Below are 10,196 nucleotides of genomic sequence, written 5' to 3'. Positions count from 1 at the left end.
TTCCGTGTCGATAGAACTTCTTATCTTTAGGAGCGATCTACTCAAGGACCCATTTTACGATACTTTCATAAGAAATGAATCGCTGTACTGTCAAATCGTTACTCATGTAACGGAACAAATACTAGTCCGAAAAAGCAACATTTTGGCATTTTTGGCAAGGCACTTTTGAGATAGGTTTTGAGCGGTTTTGGGATGTGGGGTCATGTCATCATGTCTTTTATCGCCATCATCATCATTGTCAACATGTCATCAATTCGCGAATGGTTTTCCTTGTTTCAATGTCCCTGTTTTTTTCAATTCATGTGGAACCCAAAAGCATTTTTCTAATCATTCCCACGGCACTTAGGCGATAAGAAACTTTCGTGTGGTCAACTCCTAACATTTCTGCAAGTTTTTTTAGCATCTGACATGCATTCCGATCGAGCAATATTGCCAATTCTTCATCACCAATCTTTTTTTTCACTGTTCAGGTCGCTCTTGGTTTGAAAGCCAAAATCACCACCTTTCAACGGTGTAAACCACATCTAACGCGTTTTCTCAGCTAGAACACATTCACCATAGACATCCATAAAAATGTGATGACTTTCGGTAACACTTTTCGTCATATTAAAGTAATCCCCGCAAAAACGCTTTATCAGGAACAAAACTTGACATGTTCAAATGCTCAAAACAGGTGTTGTTTACACTTTGAACAAACAATCTATGCCGCGTTAGATGCGCAATGACAGTAGCTATCAAATACATATTTCATTAAAAAAAATATGTGTTACATTTAGGGAGTAATGCCATCTATTGTACAAGCGCACGAATTAATTGCTACACCTAATAGATATTAGATTTAGTGAGGGATCACCTAGTATTCCGAGTTTTGGGCGAAAGGATTGGGCTGAATTGGAATTTGGGCGAAATCATCTGCTGACTGCATTGCTATACTCGAGTTTTCGATAAAACTTAAACAGTAAAGTTTTTGTCGATATTTTAGCTCATACAATCTTGGTTGTCGAACGATTACAGGTTTCTAATGTTTCTTCTCGGCCCGTTGTGCCGTACATTGTACTCTAGTTCCCAAAGGCCCCCTTACTTTTGGCCGCGTAAATCAAGATCTCAAGAAAGTGTCACCCGGCACGCTCGACAACTTCATCGACCGCCAATTTCACCGAACAACCGAACTGTCCCAAACATAAGCGTGTGCCGCGAAGCCGACCGGCATTATCAAACAATCTCCGGACATCGGTACAAATCATTTTCCCCGGGCTTAACAAACCGAACCCGACCGAAAACTCCGAAACACTCCAGATAATGATCGCATATCACGATTCTCATTTTCGCCATCGTCCAGCTCCGATCCGATCGCTCGGCGCTTCGCATTTCCCCTTCTTCAGTTCCGTCCATTTTCAATTTCCAAACCGTCCGATCCAACGCTGACCGGTCCTGGCCCAGATGAAAATACAAACATACGGTTCCGTGACGAATTTCGACACACACAAATAGGGACCGGGACAGGGATTGATCCCGTTTTCTCCCGAGCTGGGGGGGGAGGGCGAAAGAAAATCCCGGGACTGACACTCGCCGAGTCGAGTGGACAGCAAACACACGATGGGGACTCTGGGTCCCTGCACGCGATCCATTTGAAAACTGTCCGAGGAGCGAGGTGGCCGGAAAGGGGGGGCTACCTGGCAGCAGCAGGCGAAATCGTTCGAATCAACGGAGGCCACCGAGCGCACCCACGTGCCACGGCCGCGATAGTCGTGCGCCACACTTCAGCCGTCTGCCGGTCTTCGACTTGACGGTGGGCAAATAATGGGTTTTCATAAAAGGAAATCTGGAGCGCCCGAGCGAAGATGGCGAAGAGAAAACGGTACGGCGTACGGCAGCCCGGCCAACCCGTGTCTCTTTGTCTTAGGTGCCACTTCCTGCCGCAGCCACACCGCAGCTGCATCATCATCGCCTCGTGCGCCACGCGAGAGAGTCAGCGAAATGGCGGCCTTTTTGATTAACATTCCTGTAGGGCGCGAGCGCTGCCCAACAACCTGACGTTGGTCCGGGGTCCCCGGGGGGGGCTTTCTTTCGCTGGACAGCGACCCACGGGCGCAGGTCCACTAGACAATATCAAACGATGATAGCAAGTCCAATATTTGCCCGGACGACAGTTCCAACGCCAGGCCAGGCAAGTCTTTAAGTCCCTGGTCCGTCGGGGGGTCGGATCTTCAAAACTGGGTCGCAAAAACATCTTCTACGGACAATAGACCGGTGGGGCCATTGTAGCTGAAGAAGTGTCTTCTCCGGAGCTAGACGGACACGTGCGGTCCACACCCGGGGGCGGGGGGAATGAATGGCTCAATTAAGAGGCCGCCTTTCCGCGGGACTGTCCGTAACAATGCAGCTTGCAGCTTCTGACTTGCCTTTCCCTCCTTGCACTCTTTTCCAATACCCCCCCCCCCCCCCCCCCCCCTGAGCCCCCCCCGAGGTAGAGAAGTCCAGAGTGGTCCGACAACGACGAGAGAGAGAGAGATCCTCAAGAACGCGGGCGCGGCCCGGATGCAGTGAGCGGCGCACAAAGATGCGAGAAAAGGACCACTCACCGCGCAAGATGCTGCCAAGTCCCAAGCAAGGGGCGGTCTACCCGCTGCTCGGTCTCGGATCCACGCTGCCGGCCCCGTTCGATCTCTCGCTCGCCAACCGCTCCTCGTCCTCGAACCTGCTGCACCAGCAGCAGCAGCACCAGCAGAGCCTCGCCGAACAGCCGCTCGATCTGCGGGTCGAGCGCAAGAAGTCGTTCCCGGCGAGCGGCACCTCGGCGTCGGCGTCCGACGACGAGGCGGACCCCCACGGACCACCCCGGTCCGGCTCGCCGACCTCCGAGTCCACCAAACCGCTGCCCGCCGGCAATGTGATATTCTTCAACGACAGCAACAACAACAACCACAGCAGTAGCAACAACAACAACAATCACAGCCACAAGCACAGCAGCGGCAAGCAGTCCTCCGATAGCAATAAGAGCCCGAGTCCTACGAACCACCACCATAACAACAACAACAATAACAACAACAGCTCCAAGTACACCAACAACAACCACATCAACATCAAGGACGAGTTCCGAATATCGAACCTGGCGAACCACCACCACGCCGGTTCGGCGGCCCTGTTTCCCCCGCCCGGTCTCAACCCGCTGATGCTGGAGGCGATCGCCAAGGCGGGCCTCCCGCTCCCGTACCGTGGTTCGTTCCTGCCGCCCCGCTCGCCCGTCTCCTACGATCTGCAGCGATTAAAGGAGCGCGAGGCGCTGGCCGCCAGTCTGTCGCAGTTGCGGCAGAACGCCACCAACGGTGCTGCGGCGGGTGGTACTGGCGGCGGTGGCGGTGGGGCGAACGTGCTGAACAACAACAACGCCAACATCATCAACCACAATCTAGCGCCCGGCCCGGGAGGTGGCCCTGGTGGCGGCGGAGGCGGCGGCGGTGGTGGAGTTCCGGGGGCGCACACCAAGAACAAGGATCGCTATGCGTGCAAGTTCTGCGGCAAAGTGTTCCCGCGATCGGCGAACCTGACGCGCCACCTGAGGACCCACACCGGGGAGCAGCCTTACAAGTGCAAGTACTGCGAGCGATCGTTCAGCATCTCGTCCAACCTGCAGCGCCACGTCCGGAACATCCACAACAAGGAGCGTCCGTTCAAGTGTGCGCTCTGCGAGCGGTGCTTCGGTCAGCAGACGAACTTGGACCGGCACCTGAAGAAACACGAGGCGGATGCGGCGGGCCTGGGGCTTGGGCTGGACGAGCGACTCCGGTCGGCTCGGCGGAACTCGCGCGGCATACCGGAGGACTCGTACTTCGAGGAGATCCGCTCGTTCATGGGCAAGGTGACGCAGCTCCCGATACCGCTGCGGCTTCAACAGCAGCAGCAGCAGCATCACCCTCCGACGGCGGTCGCTCCGACCCTTTCGAGTCCGTCCAGCGACGGACGCTCGTACGGCCGGCGTCAGGAGCTCCAGAACGATACGCACTCCTCGCGCAGCTCGTCCCCGTCGGACGATGAACCGGTGTCGCCGGCCGCCAGCATCGGCAGCCAGACGCAGCAGCAGGACGAGCCGATCAAGATGGAGACGAACAACAACGAGGAGGACGGTGATGGGGAACCGTTACAGGTCACCTGACGTCCCCATGGCCCGGTGTAAGATGGTTCCTTCGACACAGTATTCGCAATACTACTTCTAGTACTACGGCCGCCACTAATCCTGCAAGTTGATGTACAAATAATTTATCCGTGTCACCTCGGATGCAGCGAACCACGCGGAGAGAGAGAGCGAGAGAGCGAGAGTACCGGCAAAGTTACGACCGATCCTAAATAGCTTCTAAGCCTCGAGGTGCCGCTCGCTGACGTGACGAGGATCGAGGGCCCATTTACCACTAACCACGCTAGGCCCGGTCCGGCACCTTCAGCGACTAAATAGTATTAGCGTGTTAGGATTACTGTTCTCGTTTATGCCTTCACCTTCACCTTCTACTAGCACCAGCGGAGGGTCTCTCTTTGGAGTAGTTTCGGCACCCCCAAAAAGGTTCCACGAGCACCGAAGGTCCTTCGCTACATTTTACACTTGCCATACCTGCGCTACGTAGAGTTTCGCTTCCTGTCGAAGATCGAATGTTTCCGCTTTTCGCTTACATTTTACATTGTGTTTCTTTCGTTCGTTTTACTTTACTTTTTACGCTTAGCCGCTTTCTGGGTTGCTCCCTGCCCCTGAAAAACTGAGGGAGCACTACTTGTTAGGGGAACTACTAAAGTTAGTGCACGGAAACATGGTACTCAAAAGTAATCGTTCAACCAAAGCCAAATAAAATCTGCTCGCCTGAATTTGTAGTGAGAGAGATGCGCTCCTCGGAACACCTTCGGAGGCGAAGGGTTTCTTGGAAGGCAAAGAAACTCTGAAGACGGACACCTTGCGCAACGACGCGGAATTGCGTGAACCGAAAGGGAGTGTTCCGCGTGGCAAGGCAAGTGTTTGGGAGTGAAATCGTTAAAGTATTGTTGAGTTTTAGTTCTTCTAGTGGGTAAACCGAGAGTGTTTTTTTGGGGGGTTGTTTAGCGTGTAGGCCCTAGACGTTTAGGTTGTGTTGTTACTAATTAGCTAAGTGAACGCAGACCCGGTAAAGCAACGTCGAAAAGAAAGAAAGTCCCCTCGTGCGTCGTGCGCTATGCGCGAAAGACACGTTTTTATGCTGTCCATCGTTAACGGAAGCGCGGGAACCATTTGTGTTCTAATTAAGTTCGAACAACACGAAAACACGCGCGTGCGCTGCTGAAGATGGCGCGAAGTGTCCGTGCCCGGCAAAGCGTCTTCGCGCATAAAACCGGCACTTTTCGCGAACGGTCTCCGCCGTCCGGGGACGTGGAAAAGTGTTCGATCTCGCGGTTCGAGCAAATTAAACAACGCACCGGGAGTAGGGAAATGGAGGCTGGCCGAAGATCGGCCAGCTGTGGACGGGAGCATCAAACAGACATAAAACACGCGTCGTCGCTCGCTGTCGTCGCTGATCTCTCGCTGATACCGTTTCAATGTTTAGCGCTGATCGCGGCCATCGCGACAGGAAACTGGCCGGGCCGCGAGACTTGCGAAACGTTGGCCACGAGCGTCGTACGTTTTTTGTTTTATTTCCTTTGGCTGCTTTTTGAATGCTCACTGCTCAACAGTAGGTCGCCAGCAACCGGTGATGCTCGGCCCCGCTTGATCGTTGATCGCAGCCCCCCGATAGTGTGGCCCGCGATGATGATACGCGAAAAGCGCAACCGAGCACAAGTGTCTTCCCGTCAAGACGCAAGCGGGACAAAAACACTCGGCGGCTGAGAATCGGGGCGGTCGCCAAGAAGACGACCTGCAGCCCATTAAACTAATCCGCGGCGCGCCGTCCGTCCGAACGGATGAGCTCGCGGAACCATAAAATACCTGCGATCTCTGCGCCAGCCGAGATCCGGCCTGGCTGCCCGGAGATAAGATCCCGCAAACCCGGCAGCAACCTGGTTGGGTTGGCGCAACCGCACACTAGTGACACTTACCCTTACAATTAGCAACTCACAACATCGCCACGATATATTCACTGCTGTTACAAATTAGTTACCAATACAATCGTCGGAAGCAGAAGCGACGGAAGGATGCGTTAGTGAGGTAGATATTTTTGTTTTAAATGTACTCATAAACACTCTAAGCCGATAAGAATTGCAAACAACAAAGTTAGATAAGCAAAAGCCGGTGCCCCGGTGCGTAGGACTCACAAGAAAACAACCGGATCAGCGGAGTAACGAGCACTGGGCGGATGTGGCTGGAAGTAAAGTTGTGCTGCGGCGCGACGCGTTGTGCCTTCGAGGACCGGTGGAGTGGCGGGACCGTGATCCAAACTTGCGATCGTAGTGTAGTTTGTTTTATTGATTGAGAAGATTTTATCTGCTTGTTAATTGTACGATTTTTTAGTCCAAATATACACACCAAGTACCGTAGGGCGACGAACCGGAAGAACCGGTCCGGCGGGCACTAGTGAATAGCGAAAAACCATTAATCATAGTTAAACGAAACCGTTTTGTACCATACCATATACGCCGGCGGAGACGAACAAAAATCCGCAACACACGCAATACTCGATCGTTTCCGGTGCACCTTACTAACCGCCCCCATAGAGAGGCAGTTCCAAACGTTATCCTTGCTGTAAAGGATACAAAACACGTAGTTCGCAACGGTTGCAGTGTGGTCGATTGCTTCTTGTTGATCGTGCCGCGATTCTATTTTCGGCTCTACTCAACGCTTGGGCGCCAAAATTTCTAACGGCCCTTTTGAACGGCACAACCCGACCCCGATTCTAACAAACACCCGGCACACAATTGTTAATTGTAAGATGTTTTCTGTACATGTACTTCTAGACGTTACGGTTTTAATATGTATGTAGCGAAAAAACCAAGTGAAAAATAAATATCATGCACGATAGATGAAAACGATACTCATGGCGCCACGGCGCCGCGTGTCATTCGATTGACGACGAAATATCCAAGAGCTTGGTCATGTCAAAGTTTTATTGTAAATCATTCTACGGTACGCCAGGATGCAGCGGGTTTCGCTTGTACGGTTGTATTAGAGTTTATTCTTTCTCTCGTTTGAGCACTGGGCTTGGGTGGCCTAAGTCTGCCGGAGGCGCGAAAACTGTCGATCGTTTCCGCCCGTTCACAATATCACAGTCTAAAATCATATTAACCTAACACGCGAGTAGCACGGAAAACACCGATAGTTGCGCCTTATTGCTGCTAATATCATTCGGGCGAGTCTTTTAAGGGTTGAATTGACAAAAGGTAGTACGAATCGGTAAGAATGAACGGTAAGTAAATGTAGTCCAAAATATGCTAATAAAAATACATCACCATACGTAATACCATTGCGTTCGCGGGAAGAATGTTACTTAAGTTACGTTATGAAATGGTTCGTCTCTACAGTTCTCGTCTTAGTATTACTAAACCGGCTTCAGCATTCCTGCGCTGAAGTCCGATTGAGGTTCGTGAGGCTAATGAAAGTTGGAAGGAGTGCCTCTTTTGGCACTGCGTTCCCCGTTTTGCCTCGCAGACGGTTTTCTGCCAGCTCGCCCTTCTTCTAGTGGTTCCCAGACAATACTTGTTTAAGTAACATTTGCTCTCATTAACTAGTGGTGAAATGGATGGTGTTCCAACATACCTCTCGGGTGTCTGTACTGGAATGAAATCGTTCTGCCATACTCCGTGGGTCCCCCTGGTTTACTTCCACGCCACCGGAAAGAGCATCCACTTTTGCAGTTCGTTCCGGACATCGCACGGCCCTAGAAACAGCTCGTACTTGTCTTCCCCGTCTTCACGCACGAGCGTCGCGCTACGTTCCAAGCAGTCCGTCACACCTGCGCCAATGTTTTTCAGGTGGTACGTGTCCGTTTCGTAGATCCATCGTTGGTTCGGTTTCTGGCTCCCGCACGTGACCATCTTAATCTTCCGGACGCCCTCGACCAGCTCCTCGCCATCGATGGTGGTGCGACGGTACGAATCGAGACAGATGCCCTCGTCCGTCATGATGCGCCCGTAATCGTCGATCACAAACTGCTCGTCGAGCACGTTGATCAGCAGCGAGCACTTCTGCAGGAAGCACTGACCGTACGGCTGGTTGATGGCCGCATTCGTCTTCGGTTTGTGCAAACAGAAGGGCGTATGTTTGGCCGCCTTCATCGCGTCCCCGATACGCCGCACGTTCTCGGTGAGGTATTTGATCAGAAACTTCCACTGCAGCTCCGGGTTGAGGTGCTTGATGATCAGCGTGATCTTCTTCATCAACGTCAGGTACTCCTGGTAGTCGAACGACGCCGTGAGGTCGATCGGCTGTATGCGGCCAAAGAATTTGTTCGGTGCGGGGAAAAAGTTTTGCGGCCAAACGCGCCTCAGATACCAATCGAACGACTTGCAGTTCAGTGACCGTTTCAACGCCAACCGGTTCGAGACGTTCTAATGGTGGAAAAGAAAGAGAACGTAATGACGACAAACATGTCCCGTTTGTGGAATCCGAAAACGGCTTACCAAACTTTTAAACTCCTCCGTTCCTTTGTTGAATTTGAAGAAAAACTTGGCCCAATCGTCCATCCAAACGAGTGCCACGCGGGCAAGATTTTCGTTCAGAATCTGCAATGCAACGGAAATGAGCCTCCTCAAGCGATCTTACGTCGCACCATCGGCAATACTTACCCCGGTAACACCACCCGGGAACGTGTACGGGGAACTCTTCCGAAACAGGTGGCCCACGTGCGAACAGGGCGCGATTTCGATCTCGCCGCCACACTGCCACACGCGGAACGACATTTCCAGATTGTCGCCACCCCAAATCTTGAGCCGCTCGTCGTACGCGCCGATATCGAAAAAGTACTTCCGATTGATCGTAAACAGCCCGCCGGCCATCGCCGGTGTCTTGAAGGGAGTCGTAGTGTCCTTCCGCCGCTCCGCCAGCTCCTCATCACTCAGCGTGTACCAGCGAAAGTGCAGCGGCCAATTGAATGCTCCCCAGTGGAACTCGAAACTTTTGATGTACGAAAAGTTATCGTCCGAAATGATGTCAATCACCGGACAGACCACCTTCTTCGGGTTCTCCTGCACCCGGGCCAGCAGCGGTTCCAGCCATCCCGGTGAACACTCGCAGTGTGCATCGAGAAACGTGAGCGTGTCGCCGGTGGCCATCCGTGCTCCGAGTAGCCGGGCCGCCACAAGCCCTTCCCGTTGACTCAGGCGCAAAATGGTCACCGAAATCGGTAGCTTTTGGACGTAGTTGTCAAGCTCGCGCTTCAAAAACCGCCGATCGCTGGCATCGTCCACCAGCAGAATCTCCCGGATGAGCCCCTTCGGAGAGCGATTGATGGCACTCCAGACCGTGCGCAACAGCACCGACCAGGCCTCGTTGTGAAAGACGATAATGATGGAAGTGGTTGGCAGCTTCGACGGATACTGCTTGACGGCACACTTTGGCTTGCGCACATCCGGCAGACTGCGGTTCAGGGCGATCCGATCACTGGCCAGCAGATTGTAGCGGTTGATCTGAAACAGTTGCTGCATTCGCAACAGATCCTTCGCCTGTATCACCACTGGGTCGCCGTTCTCTCCGACGCCCGGCATCGGGTCGAAGTTGTTGCTGTTCATGAAATCTTTCGACAGATTGCCCACCGAACCGACCCCGACGTAGTGGCCGACGATCTGTGGGATCCGCGGCCGGTCCTGATATTTGCTGCTCCTGGGAACCGAAAGGGACTCGTTTAGAAGGCGACAGAGCGACACGGAATCGGCACAGAACTTACCGCACATGGCGCTGGTAGTTGATAAACTTCTCGAAGGAATATTTTGAGATCAGGTAGAACAGATACACGCTGAACATGAACGAGATAATAATGTAAACGTAGAAAATCTTGACACGCAAGCGGAACATCATTTTGGCTGCTTTTGACCGCTGATCCGGTGTCGCTGGGTTCGGCACTGCGAGAGATTACACTGCTACGGAGACAAACTTTCGCCGCGAACCTTTCACCTTCACAAACCGCTATATTTTGTGCAGCATTTTGGCCAAAGTTTTTGAGCTTTTCCCTGGCGCTAGTCGTTTCCGCGGCATATAAACATTTGGGTTTGCCAAAGCCAAGGAAAAAAGATTCTGACAGTTCCACGCTGCT

At 52.7% G+C, this 10,196-nt stretch overlaps 2 protein-coding genes across 2 annotated transcripts; one reads left to right on the top strand and one right to left on the bottom strand.

Moving 5' to 3' along the window:
• The first annotated feature begins 2,560 nt into the window (after positions 1 to 2,560).
• Positions 2,561 to 4,153, top strand: LOC131211009 (probable serine/threonine-protein kinase cdc7). Its single transcript, XM_058204344.1, has one exon. The coding sequence runs from the start codon at positions 2,561 to 2,563 to the stop codon at positions 4,151 to 4,153; it is 1,593 nt and encodes a 530-aa protein (XP_058060327.1).
• Positions 4,154 to 7,205: 3,052 nt separating this feature from the next.
• LOC131208932 (polypeptide N-acetylgalactosaminyltransferase 3) lies at positions 7,206 to 10,113 on the bottom strand. The gene is made up of 4 exons (XM_058201875.1): positions 9,831 to 10,113; positions 8,734 to 9,766; positions 8,569 to 8,670; positions 7,206 to 8,496 (listed from the first exon to the last, which is right to left on the bottom strand). The coding sequence occupies exons 1-4, from the start codon at positions 9,959 to 9,961 to the stop codon at positions 7,765 to 7,767; spliced, it is 1,998 nt and encodes a 665-aa protein (XP_058057858.1). The 5' UTR covers positions 9,962 to 10,113; the 3' UTR covers positions 7,206 to 7,764.
• Positions 10,114 to 10,196: the final 83 nt, after the last annotated feature.

Source organism: Anopheles bellator, chromosome 2, assembly GCF_943735745.2.
Source record: "Anopheles bellator chromosome 2, idAnoBellAS_SP24_06.2, whole genome shotgun sequence".
Lineage (NCBI taxonomy): Eukaryota > Metazoa > Arthropoda > Insecta > Diptera > Culicidae > Anopheles > Anopheles bellator.
Note: the sequence above shows the minus strand (reverse complement) of the source record. Positions and strands in the feature narration are given on the sequence as shown.

What these genes read in the sequence shown, in the direction of transcription:
- LOC131208932 (XM_058201875.1), bottom strand. Translation starts at nt 9,961, where the DNA reads ATGATGTTCCGCTTGCGTGTCAAGATTTTCTACGTTTACATTATTATC. An exon ending in TCCCGGGTGGTGTTACCGGG is followed by an intron (nt 8,671 to 8,733) that starts GTAAGTATTGCC and finishes GTTGCATTGCAG; the next exon opens with ATTCTGAACGAAAATCTTGC. An exon ending in CGGAGGAGTTTAAAAGTTTG is followed by an intron (nt 8,497 to 8,568) that starts GTAAGCCGTTTT and finishes TTCCACCATTAG; the next exon opens with AACGTCTCGAACCGGTTGGC.
- LOC131211009 (XM_058204344.1), top strand. Translation starts at nt 2,561, where the DNA reads ATGCGAGAAAAGGACCACTCACCGCGCAAGATGCTGCCAAGTCCCAAG.